The sequence below is a fragment of the Hippichthys cyanospilos genome, chromosome 4 (genome assembly GCF_059441005.1).
Source record: "Hippichthys cyanospilos isolate Australia breed blue-spotted pipefish chromosome 4, RoL_Hcya_1.0, whole genome shotgun sequence".
NCBI classification, from domain to species: domain Eukaryota; kingdom Metazoa; phylum Chordata; class Actinopteri; order Syngnathiformes; family Syngnathidae; genus Hippichthys; species Hippichthys cyanospilos.
In genome coordinates this window covers 13,468,198-13,493,433 of record NC_142372.1, presented here as the reverse complement: position 1 = coordinate 13,493,433, position 25,236 = coordinate 13,468,198, and the positions used below count along the sequence as shown (strand labels likewise).

Genomic DNA, 25,236 nt, shown 5'->3' with positions numbered 1-25,236 from the left:
CTTCTAACTTGATACGGTAAGAGAAACCTTATTGAATTAATTCTCCAGGACTAAACAACTCATATGTATTCACTTTTAGGCTAACTGGCACAACCCTGCCTTCACCAGTTATATCAAACAAGAACTGGCTGCGGATACATTTCACCTCAGACAGCAACCACCGAAGGAAAGGATTTAGTGCTCAGTACCAAGGTATGTTCAACAGTGACACTACTATTTCATACGTCTCTGTCCCCCTCCTGCTTGTAGGCTAAAACAAGTTTTGCATTGAATTAACTCAGTTTTATTGTGTGCAAGTGGTAGCATAAAACAAAAGCATTTGAATCCAAATAGATTATTTTACTGACTCTAGGCATTTTTTCTGTATGCAACCACCTGCCATAGGAAAAAAGAGTAAAATCTTCCCCATATTCTTCAATGTGTACCTATTATTGATTTATTTATTTTCCTATGATTGGCTGGCGACCGGTCCAGATAGGCACCAATTAGCCACCGACCCTAGTAAGGATAAGTGAATTTGTTTATTTATTTATTCATTCTCTTAAATATTTTTCCAAAGAATAATTTGTTCACTTCACAAGACAGTCAGGCGACCTTTACAATGCAGGCTGTAATGGATCTCTACAAGCACAGTGGAAATTGCATTTGTATGTTTGCATGGATAACAAAATATTGAGAGATCTCACGTGAAGGCTAAATGCAAAAGGGGGCTCATCCTTTTAGTCATGCATGAGAACGTAAAATACATGGAAGCATATGCTTCAGTAACCGTTCTTGCATTTAGTTCATATTATTTTTCCAGTGACAGGAGTCTGGAATGACATTACTGCTTGCTTCCATTTGCTCTTATTGAGTGCTTGTGTGGACATAATTTGCATATTAAACTACGTCTGAATGAATCAGATTAAATAGCATGTCTAATTTCAAGGTTTTTTTTTTTTTTGCAACTTTCCCTACTGTAGGTCTTTGTCATATTTTTTTCAACTTCTCTATCTTTTATCATACAATATGTGTCCATATAAACTAAGAAGGATGGAATTGCTTTCCATGTTTACTGTTCTCAGTGAAAGCCTGGTTGCACCTTACATATTTGTGTAATACTCTGTAAAGCAGTTAAACAAAATAGAAAAAATATAAATATCATGAAGTTCTATGCAAATCTCCCTTTCTCTTTACCTCTTGGTGGTTTCAGCTTGTGCTTTTTGTGCTCATCTTCTTTTCAGTGCTTTTTTGCTGAGATAATAAGGTTCGCTTTGTATAGATATTTTCACAGAGGTATCATTTATTGGGGGGGTATGCTTTTGCAAATGTTTATGTATTTCTTTTACTGTTTTATTTAACAACATAGTGAGCAAAACATTAGAAACATTAGAAATTGTATCTTTGACTGTTGTAGTATAATGAGCATTATTGTGGGGGTAAAGGCAGAATTTTTGATACAACTCTTGTATCAGTTCTCATTAGATTGTGCTGGTACGCCTGTTGGAGTCAGGGATCCTTGTTTGGATTAGCACACTTTTGATAAGATCAGGAGGTTATCGGTGAAAAAAGTTTGAACAATGTTTATTTTTTTTATCTGTTTCCCTCTAATAAAATAAAACCCATCCACTTTCTTTTCTCCAGTGAAGAAAGCAATAGAGTTGAAGTCTAGAGGAGTGAAGATGATGCCCAATAAAGACTCCAGTCACAAAAATGCCGTCTGTAAGTAACTGCACGCACACACATGCACACATGCATCTTAGTGACTAGTGACTACTTCATTGCTTATAGTGTCAATTACATGACAAATGTGCATTTATCTTATAGTCTGATTAGGCACATTTAAAGTATTTGCAATGCATACTGTATATTCCACAAAGCAGAAAAGCTATATGAGATCGATTAGAGCGTCTACTCTTTGGAAATGTGCCCCCCGCTTCCTTCCCACAACAAGAATGGAATCTATTAATACTGTTGTTTTGGCATAGCATTTGATCCCAAACAGTGGCTTATTTACACACCCAGCAGTTGCAACATAATGGAGCTGTTTCCCTTTAAGCCAGTGAAGGGAAGTCCAATATCACCTCTCCCTAAGTTGCATTTATGGTCTCTATTACCTCCTGGGGGAAATATCAGACCTCAGTCTACTCTACAATGTTCACCAGCTTGTCCATAAATAAGTCTGTTTTGCCATTTGGTGCTTTGCAGGTGGCGCAAAGTGGGGTTTTTAAGGCCTTTTTTTTTCCCTGTGCAAACGAGCTGGATGCTGTTTGTGATAACGACCCAATAGGAGCAGTGACAGACTAGCAAAACAGCTAAGTCAGAGGAAAGAAATCTAGATAAGAAAAATAGGAGCTCCACATTCCGTCAGCACACTTTAAAACCTTGTTTTTTTTATAGTGCTCGGATGGAAATGCACCTTTGGTTTATGCGACTGCAAAGTCTGTATCAATCTGTTTTTGCAAATGTAATGTTTCATAATATCTATGATAGTTTTTATATGGAACAGTGTTTTGATCAACATTATTAGAGAGGTACCAGTTCAACAATCTTCATTATTATGCTTGTAGGTTGCAGTGTTTTACTTCTACTGTACCTCATTCTCTGCCATTGACAAACCAACAGTCTGTTTTATATGGGCCGGCAGTTAAGACTGATGTGTTGCTACCTCCCCCTAAAAAAAAGTTTTCTCTGCAATTTTGGTCTATGAATTCAACCCTCATTGTAACGGCTCCTTCTGGTGTGCATGGCTTGGCCACCTGGTAGCAGTGTAATACAGACATTGTAACACAGTGTTTCACAGTTGACTTTGTAAGATGCAGTAATAGCTATTTTCATGAAAGGTGAAGAAGATATGTAGTGAATATTGTATTGTCTTTTTACATAGGTTGCTCCACCTTTTATTTATGGCATTTTGCATTCTTTTTCAGCACAAGGTTTAGCATTAGCATTACCTATGTGGTTGGCTGTTTTTTTCCCCCGGAAGTCAAAGCATAAAAAAAAAAAAAAACATGTTACTTGTTCATATTTTAACACACCACTGTATGCATAAAAAGTAAGACCTTGTATACACTATAACATGGTACTGATTGAAAGGCAGGGATTTTGACTTAATTAGGTTATTTTAATAATAAACCATGACTCTATGGAATTGGCTCACTTTTAAGGGACATATTGAAATAGTATTCAGGCGATGTGATGCATCCTTTTTTTTTAATTTATGGAAGGCCGAGCTCATATGGAAAGTGTTCTTTAGCGTTCACCTTCATTATAAAACTCTCGTCAATAAACCGGCCAATTTACATGCTCACTCAAGCATATGTGCTGCTGCAATAATCATTTGCAAGTGCACGTGTGAGTAGATGTGGATTTGTGATTTAGATGTTTATCAATGTTGTGATGCCTAGTGAAGAGTTCAGATTACACACACGCACCCTTGTGTCATGACTCTCTTTGCATGTTTCCCCCCGGCTTTCGACTAAATTTATTATGGCAGGATACATAACAGACTTGGTGAAAAGTGGCGCTGGATGTCTCTTAAATATACATTAGACTAATGTTTAAAACTAACTGAGCTCAGCACAGCTGCAAAAAGTCAGTTAACCTTATGACTTGTGAAACACGTTGCACCACTCGGCTCGTAGCTCACGGAACATTGCTCTGTGAGGATTTCCGCGTGATATTTAAGTAAAATTACAGCCATCTCCACTGTGCCCTGCATGTGTTTTAAAACACCCCCCAAAGTAACCGTTGCAATAAATTACCAATGCACAGAAGAAAACATGCTTGCTATCTGTAATAATATGGCGCCACAGAATGAAGATAATAATGGTTAAACGTGGTGTCCAGGGATGCTTCCAGCTTCGAGGAATTTAATTTCTCACTCTGGGACCACTGCTCATTAAAACAAATAGCAGCACTGTTGTAATGGAGACTAAAAACTGGAGAGCCAATGCGTCACACACTGGGTCAAGGGGTCTTAGATGATACCAAAACATATTGCATGGAGGTCACTTGGAAACAATCTCCATTAAAGCATTACAAAACAGGCTAATTTGTTTTCTCGGCCCCCGGCCGGTATGTAAAAGCTGCACGACTCTGGATATAGTGGAGCTGTATGGCAAAGAATATGCACTATGTATTTATTTATTCCATTTAGAATCATTAAATCAATGCATGACATGGAGATGATAAGTTTTATCAACCATTAGAATTATGTGCATATAAATACCGCAATATTATAAGAAACTGACTAGAAGAACCTCTTGCCACCATTGGAACATAGTTTGAGAATGTTGTGTTAGTATTACATACTTCCAGGGGTCATTACTGCTGGCATTACACACAGTATGCTGCTCACCGGAGGGGGGAAATGAAATTACACTTTAAAGATCTATTTATGAGTCATGTGTCGCAATGTTTATTAAATATGGTGAACTATTCTTCCCTTTCCCAGACATTTAGGACTATTGTATGCTTACAACTTTGCTCCATTAGTTCGGATAAGGACCTCTTTTGTTCATAAAGCAATGCTTTTGATAGTGGGGTTAATCTAGAACAGGGTTTGTAACCTTTTTGACCTTGAGGTCTAAGTTTTCTTGTACATACTGTCCTGTGGCCTATTCAAAAATTATTATTTGTGATGACCTGTTATTGACTTCCTTTGCTAGCAACCTCGTTTTGCCACGGGCCAAGGTTTTTTAATTTTTTTTTCTTCAAAAATTACATTTTCATCAGTCAAGCCTGCTGTAACGATAAAGCTCACAATTTAGTTTAGCTCACAGTATTGCAGTAATCCCTACTGTATTGCATCACGATTCAAGATATATGATACGTGTGCTAAGTTCAAAGTTTTTGGCATATGTTTCTTGTTTGTAGCTTCAACATTGGGTTACTACCTCCTAACAGTGGTTCTTTTGCTTAAATCCAAAAATTCAAGTGGTCCGAAACGCTCTCAAACGCAGCATCAGTATAAAAAATAGTAAAATAATTAACTAAAATTGTAAGTCTCTTTCTATGTCCTGACTGAGATGCTTAAAGTTGGACAGTTGTCTCATCTAATGTCCGAGGTTGGGCGGAGTAGAGGTCTTACAACGACCACCGTTGGTGGCGGCACCTCAGAATATTGTGGCCGCATATCACATGTAGCCCATATCAAGACACACTTATCAAGAGGCAGTAGGTCAGTTAGTCACCCACGCCACATATGAAACCAGTCTCGTTTGATTGATTGCTAAGCTATGTTGCTGTAGCCTGGGAGAGACTGGGGCTGCTAAGTGTTCGTAGTTAAAAGTATGACAAATCTTCATAAAACTGTTCATAATCAGTGTGTCCTTCACATTCACATTATTTTTCAGTTGTTTTTTTTTTAAATCAGAAAATTAATGCACAAAGCTGCCTTTTATTTACATCACCTGGGAGTAAAGTCTTGTGCGCCAGTTGGCCAATCATCAGTGTTAGTTCTTCTGACATGTTACTTTCACATTGGTTATTCAGCCAATATTTTTTTTTCCCCCATTAACGTGGTCTGGCTGCCCTCATGGCCCACAGGTGGAACATTTACACATTATTTTTGCAGCCCACTAGCTAGTGGCCCCGTGGTTAAAAATCACTGATCGAGAACACAACTCTGTGACCTCTGATCTCGCAAATGGGCCTTTGTATCAAAGGGAAAAAAAAAAACAACAACTGAAAGACATTTTCCCAAATTGTGTAGAAAATGAAGATACAATTTCCCTTGATTACAGAGCATGCAATTAATGAACAAGAGGTTCAGTAACAGAGGAGAGGTATTAAACCTTGATGCACAGCTGAATTGAACATTGTACTGTTTAATCAGACAATCCCTAAATGAGTACCTGCGTTGAATTGAAGCCAGACAACAAATGAGAAGATTATGAGCATCAGCATAAATTGTTGTCGTCGAGATATAACCGTGGCATCAGTGGACTGACTTAATATTCAACTGTATGATGGTTCAAAACTATTAAACCAACTTCAGGAATGTACATCTACAAAAAACCCAAAGATACTGTACATTACTACAGTTATTACCACAAGGTGGAGAAGTTATTGCATAGTGACAATGAAGAGTCAACAGCATGCCGCAGGAGTACTGTTAGCAAACTGTTTTGTTGTTGTTGTTTGTTTGTTTACATTGAATGCTGCTACAGTATTAACAAACATGGTTGATGCCATGCACACTGTGATTGCAAGATTACAACTTGACAATTCTGGATATTGACATTTGTGATCTCGGCACCCTCATACTGGTTGTTGGAAAGTAAACGATGCAAAAGGAGATTTTCCTTTGAATAATTTATACAAAAAAAAGAATAAATAAATAAATAAATTATTATTGATTGTAGTATTATTCTAGAACTAACCAGCGGGGGTGACAAAAATCCATTCACATACTGTAGTAGTCAAGATTCTCATTCAGTAAGATTCAGAATCAACATAAAATGTCCCAGAATCAATGAAAAAAAAAACATAAATCTGTAGATCATGATGATTCTTGGCTCATTTAAATATTTGCAGATATAATTAATCAAATATTTTGGATTTGAAAATCATTTGGAGTAAAACATCGATTCTGAATTAAAGTAGACCCAAAAATCTGAATCAAATCGTGAGAAGGTCAAATATTTTTGCCTCGGCAAATAATGCTGAGTTAAATTGAGTTTAATTGAGGTCTATCTCAAACTTTGTATGACCGGCGTTCTACAAGCTTCCCAAAAATGTGTGGGGGATGACATACTGTAAAATTGTGTGCATTCATTTTTGGAGATTTGTGGAACACATCATTAGAATAGGTTTTTGATACTACTCAGTGACTTTCTCCATAATGCCATCATTATGAACCACCACATAGCATAATAGCCATTAGTCAAATAGTGTCCTTTATAATAGTGATGTGGTCCCCAACGACTTTTTTAGGCCTTGATTTGAGTACCAGAGTCAGCGGGTGCTGACTAAAATACAGTAAATTGGGTGAGTTCCTGGAAAGATGCTTGGTTACTAAGTAATCTCAGCGTAAGCTTGAGTAAAGTGGCCTAAAGCCCTCCAAACTGCTCAGGGGCTCAACACCATTAGCGCAGTGTCATCACTGGAAAAGTTTGCCATAGGTGCATGTTAATAAAATCGAGTTGTGTATGTGGGATGAGTTCAGACTATGTGAGAAAGTGAAACCAGTATGCTGCTCTTTCTTCTTCTTCTTCTAATCAGTGTTTCCCAACTTTTCAACCAAGGCACCCATTTTACAAAATCTCATGGCACCCCACCAGAAGAAAAACATTTCACTTTTTCTTCCTGCCCTCTGCAAGCTAATGCTGATGGCAGCAGGCATTGGCTCAATAAATAAGGCGACGCTTTGCTTAATAAAATCATTTGACCCATTTAAATAAAAAGTGAAAACCCTACATTACCCTATGCTTAATAAAATCCTCATCAAGTGGCCCATTAAATTGCATCAAAATAAATACATTCAATTTCAACATTCAAATGATAGTTGTTTTTTCGTGGTGCATAAAAAAGGAATCTCACATTGATTATTGCTGATCAATAGACATGTTAGAATTGTGAAAGAATTGAATGAAAATTAACTAAAGCTGTTTTTTAGGGGGGGTATGCCACACTAATTAATAGACAGCAGACAGAAAATTTAATCACTCTATAATTTTCTAAAGAGTTGAGTTGTAAAGATGAAAGGTATGGTGAAGACACTTTGAAGATATGGAAACAACATTATGCATCATAATCTTGTATTTCCATAGCGAATGGCCTTTTAAGTGCAAATATAGGATTAAGTCACTTTGAGAATTTTTGACACCAGCCCAGCATTTTCTCTATTACAATCTCATGTTGTTTGAATGAGCTGCATTTGGCAAATAAACCTTTGTAAGGGGTGCCAATGAATGTCATTTGAACATGAATGAGGGTGAAAGAGATGAGAGGAATGTGGCTGAGAGTGTGTGTTTTCAGGATGTGTGCACTTGCTTGTGTGATGTGTTTTTGGAAAGAACATCAAAACCACGGTGGAGCTGCAAGACAGCTTGTTCTGTTTGCATCATATCCCACACAAACATGCATACAAATTGTGGATTCACTCACAACCCTCCGCACACAAATGCGGAAAATCATCCATTCATCTTTGATGCCAGCATTTCTGAAACTTGTGCATCTCTGTGTATATTTCAGCTTCGGTATCAGCGAGAAAAGGCAGTTGAAGATGTAAACTTTGAAACTTAGAGACAAAACATCCCCGCCTTTCCGTCATTGTTCTTTTTGTTGCTATTATCGCTGCTGCTTTTTGCTGTTCTTGTTCTTCTGTTTATACAGTGGTCATGTTTGAAATTGCATGAAGCCTTGCCAAGTTACTGAATGGGAAGGTCAACATTTTATTTATTTATTTTTAAATATGCTAGCTTGTCCACAAATGAGAGACACAAGCTCTATACAGTAATGTTGTCATGGTTTGTTGGGTTGTGGGTTTATTTTGAGGGGTTCTGTTTCTGTTTACGTTTATAGTTCCGGTTTCTGCCCCTGTCGCGTCTGCCTGCGTTAGTTTTGATTTAGTCCACCTGTCTGTTACCTGCGCCTCGTGTCCTCCAATCTGCTCCCTTTGCCTGTTGTCCCTGCCCAGCTGCCATGTGTTAGTTTGATTAGTTTGTGAATGTATTTAAGCCTAGTGTCTGTTACAGCCCGTGTCGGATCATTGTCTCTGTCACGTCATGTCATATTGTCTCTATCGTATTGTTGTTTCGTAGTCCCGTCTTGCCCCGAGTCACTCAGCTCCGTGTTTTCCTGCCAGCCTGTCCATAGTGTTTTGCTTTCTGTTTTGCCAGCCTGCCTGCGCCCTTAGTTCGAGTTTTTTGCCGTCCTGTTTTTCTCGCTTTTGTTCCCGTTCGTTTATAAATAAATGGATTTAATCAACCCCCTGTCCCGACGCTCCCCTGCTTTTGGGTCCTCCTCCTCTGCAACCATACCGGCCTCCTCAACCGCCGTACTCTCCCGTGACAGAATGATCCGACCACCAGCACAGGACCCAGCGGGAAGTCCGCGTCGGCGGACTCGACGCCGCCGCCCCGCCCGCATCCGTTCTCAGCCCGCCGGTCAGCCCCGTTCCCCCAGTGTGAGACCTCTTGTTTTTTCTTCCGTGTTTCTCCCCTCCGAGTCCGCGTCTGTCCCCGCTTCTGATCCGCCCCCCGCGTCTGTTACTTCCGCGTTTCCCTCGTGTTCCTCCGACCTCCCATACGACACGATTCTGTCCCCGCACGTTTTTTGTAGTTCCGATTTTTCTGATTTGCGTAGTTCACCTTCTGTCCGCACACCCGATCACCCTTCCTCTCCTGTTCGCGCACCTTACTGTACGTTGGACTCAGATTTTTCCGATATCGAGGATTGCCCTCCTTTCGTCACGTTTCGTTCCAGTACCGGTCCGGATTTTGTTTACCCGCGTCCCTCTTCCTTCGACACTTTTTATCATATTCCGTATTCGAGCCCGTGCACCTCTTATGATTTTGATTCAGATTTTGATTTTCCGTCCAGCCAGTCATTTTACAGTTCGTCCGAAGACTCCGATTCAGAGCCCCTATTTGACCGTGACCTTTTCGTGGGCTCCCGGTTGGCATTTCGTGGCCGCCGGTGGAGGGGCCCGCGAAAAGGCCACCGCCCCAGTGACCACCAGAACCCATCTGTTCAGCCTTCCGATCCGTTCCCTCCTGTCTCTGTGTCCCCCTCTTGCCGCGCCCTGCCTACTTCCTCCTGTCCTGTACCACCCTCTTCTTGCACCCTGTCCCAAGCTCCTGTCGCGTCTGTACCACCGGTCTCTGTTCCCCAAACTTCCTGCCGGCGGGCTGAAGCGGCACCCGCCCCTGTCCCAGCGCCAAGGCGGCTACCCGTACCTGTCCCAGCGCCAAGGCGGCTACCCGTACCTGTCCCAGCGCCAAGGCGGCTACCCGTACCTGTCCCAGCGCCAAGGCGGCTACCCGTACCTGTCCCTGCGCCAAGGCGGCTACCTGTCCCTGCGCCAAGGCGGCTACCTGTCCCTGCGCCAAGGCGGCTACCCGCCCCTGTCCTTGCGCCAAGGCGGCAGACCGCCCCTGTCCCAGCGCCAAGGCGGCAGACCGCCCCTGTCCCAGCGAGCCGGCGCCCGGCCTCTGCGAACCCTGCGAGCCGGTCCCCGGCCTCTGTGACCCCTGCGAGCCGGTCCCCGGCCTCTGCGAACCCTGCGAGCCGGTCCCCGGCCTCTGTGAACCCTGCGAGCCGGCGCCCGGCCTCTGTGACCCCTGCGAGCCGGCGCCCGGCCTCTGTGACCCCTGCGAGCCGGCGCCCGTCCTCTGTGACCCCTGCGAGCCGGTCCCCGGCCTCTGTGACCCCTGCGAGCCGGACCCCGGCCTCTGTGACCCCTGCGAGCCGGACCCCGGCCTCTGTGACCCCTGCGAGCCGGACCCCGGCCTCTGTGACCCCTGCGAGCCGGACCCCGGCCTCTGTGACCCCTGCGAGCCGGACCCCGGCCTCTGTGACCCCTGCGAGCCGGACCCCGGCCTCTGTGACCCCTGCGAGCCGGACCCCGGCCTCTGTGCACCCTGCGAGCCGGACCCCGGCCTCTGTGCACCCTGCGAGCCGGACCCCGGCCTCTGTGCACCCTGCGAGCCGGACCCCGGCCTCTGTGCACCCTGCGAGCCGGACCCCGGCCTCTGTGCACCCTGCGAGCCGGACCCCGGCCTCTGTGCACCCTGCGAGCCGGACCCCAGGCTCTGTGAACCCTGCCCGTCTGCCTCCCAAGCCAGTCGCCCGTCTGCCTCCCAAGCCAGTCGCCCGTCTGCCTCCCAAGCCAGTCGCCCGTCTGCCTCCCAAGCCAGTCGCCCGTCTGCCTCCAAAGCCAGTCGCCCGTCTGCCTCAGTCATCCCAAGTCAGTCTCCTGGCATCCCCGCCGTTTCTGATTGGCCCCCAGTGGCTGTCTCTGTCCAGCCTGCCGTTCCCAGTGCTGCCAGCCACGGTGCCGCAGCCTCAGCCTGTTGAGCCACCAGCCACGGCGCCTCAGCCTCCTGAGCCGCCAGCCTCTGCGCCGCTGCCTCAGCCTCCTGAGCCACCAGCCACGGCGCCGCAGCCTCAGCCTGTTGAGCCACCAGCCACGGCGCCTCAGCCTCCTGAGCCGCCAGCCTCTGCGCCGCTGCCACAGCCTCCTGAGCCGCCAGCCTCGGCGCGGCAGCCGCAGTCGCCTGAGCTGTCAGCCATGCCACCATTGCCGCAGACGACAGAGATGCCAGACGGTTCCCTGTGGTCGCCCCTGTCCCAGGTCAGTCTTGTGCTCTCACTCGTGTCTGTGGTCTGCACCCAGTGGCTGTTCCCTGATGGCACCCCGACGACGCCTCCGCACCTGCCTGACGGCGTCCAGCCGACGCCTCCGCACCTGCCTGACGGCGTCCAGCCGACGCCTCCGCACCTGCCTGACGGCGTCCAGCCGACGCCTCCGCACCGGCCTGACGGCGTCCAGCCGACGCCTCCGCACCGGCCTGACGGCGTCCAGCCGACGCCTCCGCACCGGCCTGACGGCGTCCAGCCGACGCCTCCGCTCTGGCCTGACGGCGTCCAGCCGACGTCTCCGCTCTCGCCTGACGGCGTCCAGCCGACGTCTCCGCTCTCGCCTGACGCCGCCCTGCTGACGTCTCCGCTCTCGCCTGACGCCCCGCCTGCCGATCTTCAGGGGCAACCGGGATACAAGCCTACCTGGGGTGGCTTGCTGTTCGCCATCGGGCGCCCAGGTCGCCCGCCTGACTCGGCCCGCCGGGCACATCTGCTCTGGCGTCCTGGCCGCCCGCCTGATTCGCCTCGCCGGGCGCCTCTTGTCTGGCGTCCGGGCCGCCCACCTGACTCGGCCCGCCGGGCACATCTGCTCTGGCGTCCTGGCCGTCCGCCTGATTCGCCTCGCCGGGCGCCTCTTGTCTGGCGTCCGGGCCGCCCACCTGACTCGCCCCGCAGGGCACCTTTCGTCTGGCGACCGGGTCGCCCGCCTGACTCGCTCTGGCGACCGGGTCGTCCTCTGGACTTTCCCCCTCGGGTGCATCCCGTTTGGCACCAGGGGTGCCTTTGGACTGTTTTTGTTTTTCTCCTGTGCCCTCCTCCGGTCCCCCTTCCGCCCACCCTGCCTCGGTTTTGTTTGCTTGTCGGTTTGTTTTGGGACGTCTGGGATCCGTCCCTTGAGAGGGGGGTTCTGTCATGGTTTGTTGGGTTGTGGGTTTATTTTGAGGGGTTCTGTTTCTGTTTACGTTTATAGTTCCGGTTTCTGCCCCTGTCGCGTCTGCCTGCGTTAGTTTTGATTTAGTCCACCTGTCTGTTACCTGCGCCTCGTGTCCTCCAATCTGCTCCCTTTGCCTGTTGTCCCTGCCCAGCTGCCATGTGTTAGTTTGATTAGTTTGTGAATGTATTTAAGCCTAGTGTCTGTTACAGCCCGTGTCGGATCATTGTCTCTGTCACGTCATGTCATATTGTCTCTATCGTATTGTTGTTTCGTAGTCCCGTCTTGCCCCGAGTCACTCAGCTCCGTGTTTTCCTGCCAGCCTGTCCATAGTGTTTTGCTTTCTGTTTTGCCAGCCTGCCTGCGCCCTTAGTTCGAGTTTTTTGCCGTCCTGTTTTTCTCGCTTTTGTTCCCGTTCGTTTATAAATAAATGGATTTAATCAACCCCCTGTCCCGACGCTCCCCTGCTTTTGGGTCCTCCTCCTCTGCAACCATACCGGCCTCCTCAACCGCCGTACTCTCCCGTGACAAATGTTTACTGTGGTTTTGCACTTTTCATCTTTACACACGTCATCCACACTTTCCACCAACAGGTCATACAGTACAACTAATGAACATACATTAGCGACAGATAGGCATGGGATGATAACCAAATTGGTGATGTATTGCAGTTTTAGAAGTCATTTATTTAAAATTGTCCAAGTCGGTCAAAACAGGTTAGGTTTTTTTTTTTTTTTTGCATGACCTTAAACTAAAATAAGGTAAATTTAAATGTTATAAATTGTCCAAAAATAAATATCATTGCTTCTCTGGACTTGTAAATGCTGTCTTGATCACTAGATTTTTTACATGTAAAAAGTTCCTATACTTACAAAATATTCACATTACAAAATGACTTCTGAAACAAATTATATTCATAAGTATGGGTACCACAGTACAGGGTGTCCATAAAGTCTCTTTACCATTTGAAAAAAAGTATTAACAATGCAATTGATTAGATGTCTTATTCAGATTTGTTCTGTTGTATTCAGCGTGTATTAGTTTTTTTTAAATTTTACCTCTTTTAATACACTTGTACATGGGCACCCTTAGTTGCACGAAGCACTACAAGACGGTAATTGATTACTTGCAATGTTTGCTGTAGCATAGCCTCATCAAATTGTGGCAATGACATCAGTAATCCTATTCTTAAGGTCAGTAATGTCCCTTATCTTTGTTCGATACACAAAATTGCAGTGTGATAAAAACAAACAAACAAAAAAAAACTTTAATGAACACTGAATATAATAGAACAAATTCAAATAAAATATCTAATCAATTGCATTTTTAATACATTTTTTAAATGGTAAAGATACTTTATGGACACCCTGTATATCCAATGCAGTCTCACTAGTCTGAACTGTTTTGATTAATGTGTTTTTTTTGGGGGGGACTATGAATTAATCAGCAAAATACCCTTTTTTTTTAATCCACATTGAGAGTTTGCTATTTTGCAAATTGCTGTCAAATGAAAATGCTCTTGGCTCAGCTAATGACAAATTACAGCTCAGCCAGACCAAACTCAGAAAACAGGTGAGCAGTGATTGGTGAGCAACTCCAATGTAATCTTTAGACAGGCAAAACCCGGCCACCCCCTGAGATAGATGAAAACAAATGATTTTTGCTGCTTAATCCATATTCCACAAACACAATATTAATCAGTATACTGTGATTAAGATAGTGTAGCATTGGAACATATTACTGTACAGAAATTCTTCAGGCTGTCTTCCCCGTAAAGGATGGAGTTAGGTAGTGTGTGTCTATTGTGTCTGCCCGCAAGTGCGCATGCACAAAAGATCGAATCAAATTCAAATCAAGTTTATTTGAATAGCTCTGAATCATCGGTCTCAAAGGGCTTCACAGGTGAAAAGAAGTTATACCGAGACTTCTTTTGCAAAAAATCAGTTGTACGGAGACTTCATTTCATCATAAGTACACAACAGCATCTCCTGATCAAAGTTCCCAGAAGGGAAAGAAAAAACTAAAAAAAAAAAAAACAATTTGGGGAAAGTTAGAAACCTTCAGAAGGGATCACAGGTGGGAGGAGCCCTCTTCCAGGCTCAACAGGAAGGGGTTACAGATAAACACATTGTGCCAGGCAGAAAACATCGACAATCGACATCTTTTCAGTCATATAGTCTGTCTCTTCATTGCTTGTTTTTCCACATGCTTAGTGGTTAAACGAAGCCTAATCAAAAAAAGAATAAAAACAAGGAGAAAAAAGAAGACAAAGAAGAAAATACTTTTTTAAATTAACACATAAAATATTTCCATGTTAATATAGAAAATGTAACTTACTCATAATATTTATTGATGTATTTTGCACTCTTTTTTCTATAGAAGATATCAAACTTTCAACATATTAAATGTCACTAGGCTCTTTTTCTCATCAGAGTAGCTCATTTACTCATTTTTGAACAGGATGAAGGCTGGATTCATTTTAAGGGTGCTGCTTTTGTGCGTGCCGACTCACCGTCGCATTAATATTTTGGAGCCATTACTGGTGTGTTAGAAATAGCTGTGATTTTCCTTCAAAGATTTGTCAAACGTCTCCTAAAAAAACATTTGTTCATGCTGTCACGTTCAATAAGAGTTACTTAAGGTTCTTCTTTTATCCAGAGACCTCACCACTTCTTCTCCTCCTTTTGTGATCGACAAGATGGGGTTTATTTTGAATTTCAAATATGAGTAAATGTACGAAGATACTTTCCGACACAGCTTGTTCACCATGACTTCTGGCAGATGAAGACATGCCTTTTGACTGCTAACGTCATGTTGGCTTTTTGTCAGGGTTTCGTAGCTTTCCTTGTTGATTTTGCTTTGACATTGTTTGGTTTTGTTCATTTCAAGGCAGCACAGTGAAGTAGTAGCAAGCATGTGTATGTCACAACTGAGGGTCTGTTTAAATTCAGACTTTATTGTATTTTAACTTAACTTTTTTTTATTATTTTGACAAAAATACAACAATGCTATTTTTTTCTTATGGAAAAACATGATTTATACATTGAGGCATGGTCTATTTTGAAAATATTACTTGGGGACAATTCTCACGGTTGATCAGATGTTCAACTTAGTTATGGAGTCATATTAAAATATTTATGTCTAAGGGTGCTATCTTTGTTGTCATTTCACACAGACAATGTATATGACGTTCTTGGGCATTGTGTTAATGGAGACGAATACATTAAATAAAACAATATAGCTGTAAATGTCATCCAAGTAGGCATGCAAACATTGTCGAATTAATATTGTTTGCTTCTTAGTGAGTCAAAGTGGCCTGGCTGGAGACGTGTGTCCAGATCCTGGAGTCCCAGAAAATGGCAAGAGGATGGGGTCAGCCTTTCAGTGAGTTCACTTCTCATTTTATTCCCAGTCATCCTTGGATGTTGTTTTTTCTATTAAAGATGCATAACATACAGTATGCAATAAATAATTCCAGGTGATATACAGAAATCTTATTTTATTTGCTAAGCCAACCTAGCCGGAAATATGATTATACAGCAATGATCGCCTTTGAAAATGAGAGCTACCGGTACTTAATTCATAATGATTCATGTGAAAGCCAACTATACGCAATTTGAAATAAGAAATTTGCTCAAATTAGCTTTGATTGTGTCCTGCATAGGATGTGACCAAATAATCAGAAAGCTGGTTTAAACTGGTGATTTTAGTGGTTCACAAATCTCAAATTACTATTTGGAATTAAGTTTCCAAAACAGAATTTATTAGGGTTTCATAGTTTAGTTATTAAATTTTTATGTCTGAGAGTAAATATTTAAAGTAGGGCACATGTTTCAAAGAGGTAATATGGTTTCAAATTAGGCTCTCATGGAAAGGTTTAGGTGTCAAAGTAGATTATCAATGTGGAGAGATTTTATTGACTTGGTTAGGGTTTCAAAATAGGATTGTGGTTTCCACATCGGATTTTGGTGTATAAAGTCGGGTCACAAATGATAATAGTGGGATGGCAATGACCCCATAGATTTAGACTTATTTATGACACCAGCTGGCTGAGATGTCTGATATGCATCACATCTTGTTATTACCTCCCTGTCTTCCACCTACCTTTATATTTTTGTTGTTGTAGCAAGAAGGAACAATGTGTCAGAACAAGGTGATTGGAGCAACATGAAGGGCTTACAAACAAAGTAATTTGATGACTCACTCACTGGATGGTGTGTCTACTAACAGCAAAGGAGACGATTCATGATCTTGTATGACGCAAGGGGGGGTCAAATGTTTGAAATGACAATAATTCTTAAGTCTCCTGCTCCTGCTGTTCTTCACTACCATTAGTTCCTATGGTTGCTCAAACATATGGGACTATTATTGGATATGCGCGCTTATGAAAGGTCATTACCAATGTGTAAGCACGCAGTATATAGTTAGCGTGTGCTTGCATGTCAATGATGTGTCTTTGGTGTGCTTTTCTCTTTGAATCCTATTATAGAACACTAATGACCTTTAAGTCAGAACAAATAATGAACGAATGAACACTAAATGTTGTGAGAAAACACATTTTTAGTAGAGGTGTCTCTCATTCATTCAGAATCAACATAAAATGTTCCAAAATTGTTGTAATCATAAATAAATAAATAAATCAGCTTCCTGTTGACTTCCGTGCAACTACTTACGCACATTGCCAAGGAAACACATTGTGAAGGGCAACTTCCAAATAATACATCAGATAACTCATGGACATCAATTTAATGGCCGTAGTTTGTATTGCTTTTATATTGAAGTTGACTTTTGCAGTGGCGACTGCGACTGAAGAATGACACTACTATGCCAACACAACTTTTAATGACAAAGATGAGGAAGCCCTGCATCTAAACAAACAATAAATGCATAACACAACACAGTGATGTCAAACAATTAGCATTAAAACACTCACAATAACCATAAACATTACTCTTTCTGTCGAACCTGGCACAGAGACGAATGACGAATCAGGCACTAGCTGGGCCAGGAGGCAAAAGGTTGTCTTTCAGCAGGAAAAAGACATTGAGCTTTACAGGCAAGGCCTCATGTGGATTCACTCTGACATGACTAAATGTCCCGGTCACATGTTAGACAGCAGGATGTCCAAAACACTCGTGACTTGAGACAATGGCAAGTGGCAAAATGCAAAAGTACCAGGCTCTTAAAATAAGGCAAAAGAGAGCAAGGCAAAGCAGGCAGTAGCACATTAATTTAGAATTTATACTTCGTACTCAATACTGTAATTCTGTGCAATCATTCTCAGAAATGATATCAAACCTTTTCAAGTTTGAAATAATGACTTTTATTTATAAAACATTGGTTCTAACCTCGCCGGTCCTGACCAGTGCTGGCTGTCAAAGCTTGAATGGCACTCTGTGCAAGACCCCACTGCCACACACAATAATTGGAATTACGGCAACATACTATAAGTAAACGCACAACACCCGTAACACACTTGCAAGAAACTGTCTCTACTGGCAAGTATAACAAGATAGCAGAACTGTGTTTGAACTTGCTGCTGTTTTGTCTCCCCAAATAGAGTCGGTTCCAGCGTCCAGTTCAGTTGTGACGACAGCTACGTTCTTCAAGGTTCCAAAAGTATCACCTGTCAGAGAGTGACAGACACTCTGGCTGCTTGGAGTGACCATAGGCCCATCTGCAGAAGTAGGTTTTCACACCTGGCACCTCCATGTAACTTTAATTGCTGCTTCATTTCATTCTATGTTTATAGAAAAGCCAACAAGCTGCATTGATAACCAGGCTAAAAGCTACAAGCAAGGCTTATATCTTTTCCATCTCCCTTTCTGATGCTGCTCTAAACAAGCAGCTCCAAGGACATGAAAATGTCCTACGGGCATTTCTGTCGGGAATATTTATAGCGCCTGTTCCATGTGGGGTTACAATGCTAGCGGAGCTCCCGCGATGGAGCTCACAAAAGAGCACCTCGAGGATTTCTTCTGTGTACACTGCAACAGTAACAATAGAAACTCATAAGCTAGGTTTCTATTTATACTCCTTTTGCAAGCCATTTTGCATGCTTTTTGTTTTCCCTTGCTATGGTTTTTTCTACTCTTGTCCACTGTCTCTGGCTATTTTTAATTCCGAATCACCATTGTCAGTTTACTCATGGCTGCGTTGCATTCTTTTAGTGAAAGAGAGGCATGATGCACTTGGAATTGGGACCAATGAAACTGCTACAGTACTTTCAACTACATCTTGGAATTCAATTCATCAATTAGTCGCACTTTGCAATTTCTTGCATTTATTCCTTTTACCAGTGTCTTCCAACATTTATTGAGCCATACCATGCCATCAAACAAAGTATATATATATATATATATATATATATATATATATATATATATATATATATATATATATATATATATATATATATATATATATATATGTATATATATATATATGCTTGTAAAATATTGATTTTGTCTAAATTGATAACTGCAAAATATGGGCCTGTTTTGTTGAACATGAAGCTGTTATTCGTTTTTCCAAATATGCAACAAGCGTGCACACAATTTAGCTTTACCTTTTCCCTTCCAGTGGAAGAATATGTGCTTGCACTATCTATCCTTAAAAAGTTGCTGGCATATAAGTATTAACAGTTGAGCTGTGCTACATTTGAGAATTTGGTTTTGCCAATACATTGTGCTTTTGCTGATATTGATTGATATGTTGATGTTTTCCTGTTTAAAAAAAAAAAAAAAAAAAATATATATATATATATATATATATATATATATATATATATATATATATATATATATATATATATATATATAAGGAGATAATGATTGGAAGCAAAGCAGGACCAGACTAAGGTAACCCTAAAAACGGGAATTAAAAATAAGTCAACATCAATAATATGTGCTCCACAATAGTATTATGCAATAATGAAAATACAAGTGATTGCTACAGAGCTTTAGCACGGCAAGCAACTGTCTCACATCCCATGTGCATGCATTAAAAGGGCATTGCACCCATGAGAAACCAAAATAAATCCATAAATAAATGTTAAGGATCTCTTTGTTATCGATATGATACCAATGCTGACTTGACTTGGATTGATCTGCAGAGCCCTAAAGAACAAATACATGGAAGTAAAGATTTTTGCACCAATTAAACGAAATTGAATATTTTTCTGCTGCAATGTGGCTAAGAAACATAGTAAAAAAAACATAAGTAAACTTATAATTTTAAGAAGAAACACAATAACATTGAATGACATCATGGCCCATTTTTTTTTTACCGCGGTTGTAATCTGCACTCACTTTGAAGATGACGATCACAATATTCTGAAACACTGCTTTACAAACTTTCAGGCGGTGTAACTGAAAGCAGATAATTTGTCTTTATGTACGTAATGTCATTTTGACAGAGCTTTTTCGTTAAACCTCATTATGATGTCTTGATGTACGTAATCAATCAAACTCTACGAGTAAATCACACTGAGCTTTTGTAAATTGTATTGGTCAGTGCAGCTTTGACCTATAGCATCATAAACATTCATTGTAGAAGTTGAAAAAGGAGGAGTGGCTTCTTAGAATCATTTTTTTTTCCCAGCCTGTCATCGGCATGTTGTTATTATATGCTCTGCTAGCATCATAGAGACACGGTATCATTTACATTTGGTGTGTTGATAATTCCGCGACTGGTTGCTGTGCGAGTGTCAAAGCGATGATGCAGGGTCTCTCACTGCCCACGTACTTACTGACAATACCCTCTTGCCTTTATTGCTCCACAATGAAAAGGCAGACAGCTGGCATACACAAAGCAAAATATACCCACACACACAGATCCGCACGCCTACATTGACAGCATGTATCCAAAGGATGGTGTCACACACCTCTGCAACAGTCTTCGCCTCGAGCTGTGTGTGTGTGTATGTGTGCATATTTGACGGACAGGCCGTCCCTGTGCTCAGACACATACTGTAAGATTCCTGTCACATAGTATTACACTGTCTGTGTTTGTGGGTCTGGTCTGTGTCCAGAAGTCAGTGTGTGGCTGCAGACACTAGCCCGCCCTCATGATACCGGCCACTCTTGTCAGGAGGAGACAAAAAGCTGGAGGGCGAGTGAGATCTGGACTGATAGATAGAAGGATGTGGAATGTTTTTTTTTTTTTTCTAACCCATTTTCAAAAACATGCTTATGAACTTTTAATTTGTATAACACCAGATGTAGTAATTGGGGAAATTACTTTCAAAATCCTTTGTGCCGCTCTCATATTGGATCTCATTTTAATGTGTCTCGGTGTTTACTTCTCTGGAACCATCATGAATGACAGGAATTGCAAATGGGAATTGAAGAACGGCCTCCTGCCGCAAAGTTTATATTGACACTTGACTCTATTCCAGTCTTCTCAAATACATTCATGAATACATTCTATGATTAATTGGCTTGTTTTGCCAACCGGGATAGTTTGTCGCTCGAACTTTGGAATCGTGATCCTGCGTGTGCTTTGATGCACCGACAAACTGTTCGTATTGTAAATGCTTCACGGAGTGTCTGGTCTGGTGTTGGCCCTCTCCAGGGACTCCAACCCATGAGCTTTCGCTATTCTCCTCTGAGACCTAACTGTTAATTAGAAGCTGATCTGTGGAATGAATAGCCATTAATGTGTGCATGTGCTTGTGTGCGCGTGTGTGTGCATACACCACAGTGTGTTTCAGCTCTCTTTTTCTAATTAACAGGCAGAGCAGTCATCCTGGAGTCATCCTCTCTTTCAGTTTTCACTCTCTTTCTAACCTTTCAGCCTTTCCTACATCACTCACTCCCTCTTTTTTTCCATTTATTTCTACTGATTATTATCTCTTAAGCTGTTTCTATTAAAAGACAGGATTTACAGTAACTTGCTTTATATAGCCACTTGATCCTGTTTGAATCTGAAAGACAAACATAAAATATTCTATCAGAGTGCATATTTACAATAAATTGACAGCTAACTGTTAATCCAACAGATTAAAATTTAAAGCAAAAGTGATGTAAAATACTCCATCCTCTGGCTGATTTGTACACTGCCTGCTATCTGTGGGCATGAGGGACAAATTTATTCGCGTGACCCAAGAGAACTTTGTAGAAATGTTAAAATGATCAAAACTATCCAGAACACTAGGAAACAAAAAGAGGAGCGAAATGGTGAAAGGTGTTGTTGCTCTTTTCGGTATTTGCAACCAGATGTCGCAAATGCAAATCATGCAAGTAAAGTAAGTTAACGTCATGAAGTGCAACAAATGTTTGATTTTATCTTTGGGATTATATGATGTTAAAAGCAATTTTTAAAAATTTGACTAAATTGGAATCATTCATGGACAGCAGAACCCAAATAAGAGCTCTCCGAAGGTGCCGCATAGGCTAGATCTGCATTATTATTAGTATTGATTTTATTACAAATCATGATAGCATAATGCACGGGACCTTTTTCAACACGTCAAAATTTGTATTTCTCATCTGATAAATGATGTATAATTTGATTAGGTGGTACAATTGACCAACAGTTTTTGCACGAAACTTTGATTTGTAAGAATTCAAAACGTTCATGTTCAGTGGCTACGTTGAAACCACAGCAGTCTTTTGCTAGTATAATTTGATTAGGTGGTACAATTGACCAACAGTTTTTGCACGAAACTTTGATTTGTAAGAATTCAAAACGTTCATGTTCAGTGGCTACGTTGAAACCACAGCAGTCTTTTGCTAAAAAATGTTCCAATTGCCAGCATTTGACCTCCCTGATTTGCCAGGTGAATCTTTCTTTTCAGTGACTGTCTTTTACTGTCTTTTGACTGCAGCCCGTACCTGCGGTAGCAACCTACGGGGGCCCAGAGGGATCATAACATCTCCCAACTATCCTGTCCAGTATGAGAACAATGCTCACTGTGTGTGGGTAATCACTGCACTGGATTCCTCAAAGGTGAGTGTCCCCCATTCTTGTAGTTCTTAAACCCATGAATCATAAATTCTGCAGTTTACATTTCTTTATTGTTGCTGTTGACTGCCGGCATTAACTTCAAAATCAATTCATATGTTTTTTATTTACTGTGATGCATGTGAGTTTTATTGCCCACATGTTGGATATTACATGGATCACAAAAATAAAACAGAGTTTTTACACATAATTACTAATTTGGGTTTTGCTTTCGGAGGTTAATTTTATATTCGCAATAACAAACATGAAAATATGAGGGATGGAAAATCAATCAGAGCCATAGCGTTAACATTGGGCATATTCAATACACCATTTGGAAAGCCCCGGAGAAAGCAAGCACTGTAGTTAGAATAAGATGTAGCCAACAAGTAGCTCAAAAAATGCATGCATTGATGACAGAAACATTGTGAGAGCTGTAAAGACAGCCCAATAACAACTGTTAACATTATCAGCAACAACCTCCGGAGGGGAAGAGTGAAGGTAACATGTTCTGCTATTAATGCAGAGCGTTTTGGGCATTTGTATCAATGCAAAGATGCAAACCACTTATTAGCTGGATGATACAAGTATAAAAGTTAATAACTGTATTAAATGTACACTTTTTTTATTCCCAAAATCATGTATGGTAGGTATGTAATTTGGACACACTATTTACCCTCAAGGTCTTTTTGTGAGTTTGTGTGAATTGTTGTGCATATACGTGTACCTACTGGTTGGATGACCAGTTCAGGGTGTCCCCTATCTACTGCCCGAAGAAAGCAAGCCAGTGACCCTATTGAGGATGAGCAGCTATAAAAAAAAAAAAATAAAAAAAAATGGATGTATATATTCAAAAGTACTTGTTAAATTAATATTGAGTCAACCCCTGTTATACGTGGGTGACTGGAACTCATCAAGCCCATGCAAATTATTTAAAAAAATAAAATTTAAATAAAATTAAAAAAAAAAAACTTAAAAAAAAACACTTTTCTGTGAATGCTTACATTCCTATTAATAATATTAATATTACAATGGCAGTATAGAACATGCCTAGAAAATAAGATTTAGCTTTCTGTAATGTCTTATTTTGCTGCTTCTATCAATAAAGTCATAGATCAGTTGCAAAGTTAAGACATCACAGTTTAAGACCACATATCTACCACTCAGATATGTGTCTAGTGGAAAGACTGTTGTTCTTCTACTGAAAAAGCTATTGCGTATTGCAATGGCACCGTATGTGACATTCAAACCTCAACCAGCACTTGAGCTCTCTCTTATACAGGCTAATGGTGCAAAGTGTCTGAGGATAAAATTAATATTGCCCAAGGAGACGCATGCCTTTGGGTTGCAAGTGAATGCTGAAGGTTCCGAGGTGGATATACCGCAGCTCAGGAGAAAGTTTGGAGTTGAGCTGAAGGGGAGATGATGGATGACTTTCTTGGCAAACACAACTTCAGGGCTTGATCCTCCTTCTCTTTGTCCTCACACATCTTTTGCATTGACATGACAGCTGTGCCAAAGACTTCCTGGGGTGTTATTGGGGTGTCAAAGAGAATCTCCATCTCAGTTGACAGGACTGTGAGGTGCAGCCACCAGGCGTATTTTTGCACGAAACACCACTGAAGAACTTGGTGGTAGATTGATTCCTCAATGCGTTATTTGAATAAAGGCCATCGCGAGGCCATCTGTGAATTTCTCCGCGAAAGATCCTCCCCACGCTGGTCCGTTCGCCGCATGATGCATCACAGTCTTTAGGAGGCCTTGGTTTAAGTTACAGATATGATTACATCATTGTCTGCCAGGGTCAAGTGCATTAAAATGGACTCTTGCTGATAGTTGTCGTTAACATCAGCTTGGGACGCATTGCCACTTGTTTCTTCTGAGTGTCGCTACTTAATTTGATTAGTTTTAAAGTGACCTGTCTCCACAATCAAGTGCCCTAGCGTGTGTTCATTGTCAGGCTAGTAAAAGTCCTCGTAAAGGGACCATACACCACCTATGTCCACTGGATGACTTTTATGCTCAAATAGGGGATAGTTTCAAAAGACACGCTTTGGAATTTATGTTGCATTTAGATGTCTTTTCAATAACTTTTATTTGTTGCTATTTCTTAACTTTATAGATCAGCTAACATACATGCGTACACCAGACATACAGCATCTTGAAGTTATGGACAAGAGATTTCAAACAATGATGTTAAAACCTTCCTGGAGCCAACAAAAATGATGTGGCAAGGAGCTGACAATTGGTCAGGGTCTCAATTGTGAAATGCAAAGAGTCAGTTTCTCACACCACATTTTGCCTTTGTACTTGATCAGGCAAACCAAAGTCACTCTTAATAAACAGTCTTATTTCACTGATAAAGTGTTGGATTTACTCAGATTCTTATATTTTTTCAAGTGGTTGCACATAGATCATCTGAATTTCGATATTTTTTGAAAAGCAGACGCTTACTCAAAAATGTATCTGGTTCAATATGATGTTATAGTGCACAATAGACTTCACGCCGTTCTGGTCACCTTGATCGTGATTGGCCGATGTTTGACATTTTATGCAAAATCAATGATCGGTTGTAATGTCATAATTTGCTGAGCGATCAATATCATTAATCGGTTCCGCAAATTATATGTTGTTCGAATGCTTTGAGGTGAATGATTACGCCTATTTGCACTGGTATGGCCGGTCATTTTCTCGAGTTAGAGGGATGTTTGCTTCAGCATCAGTTCCTTATTTGCAGGATTCATATGGTGCTATAAAGTAATTTGATTACAATTAAGAAATGAACAGTAAGGGTTTTTTTCATTATTTCAGTCTCAAGTTGTTTTTGTTTTACCTGTCTGAACTTTCATTTCATATTTGACCAGTTTCTTGCATGCCTTCTGGAAGTCATTGCATTCTTGTGCATCTGCACTTTTGTTCATGGCAAATATTGTTAAACTAGGGCAAAATGAATACTAAATACCTATTTTATTGATACTTCATAAGGAGTATACAAGTGTATTCAGTTATTTAAATAGACGCATTGCCCCATATCGCGATCGTATTGATGATTTTAAACTTGCTGATCAGTG

The 25,236-nt window shown here is 41.6% G+C and overlaps 1 protein-coding gene across 1 annotated transcript in view; it reads left to right on the top strand.

The window, feature by feature from the left end:
* csmd1a (CUB and Sushi multiple domains 1a) overlaps positions 1 to 25,236 on the top strand; it is a 371,307-nt gene that overhangs the window by 210,214 nt on the left and 135,857 nt on the right. Inside the window, exons 6-10 of the mRNA XM_088414132.1 lie at positions 80 to 192; positions 1,624 to 1,701; positions 15,523 to 15,604; positions 17,781 to 17,905; positions 22,050 to 22,171. Of these exons, the coding sequence (XP_088270258.1) occupies positions 80 to 192; positions 1,624 to 1,701; positions 15,523 to 15,604; positions 17,781 to 17,905; positions 22,050 to 22,171 (520 nt within the window). The remainder of the gene's footprint in view (positions 1 to 79; positions 193 to 1,623; positions 1,702 to 15,522; positions 15,605 to 17,780; positions 17,906 to 22,049; positions 22,172 to 25,236) is intronic.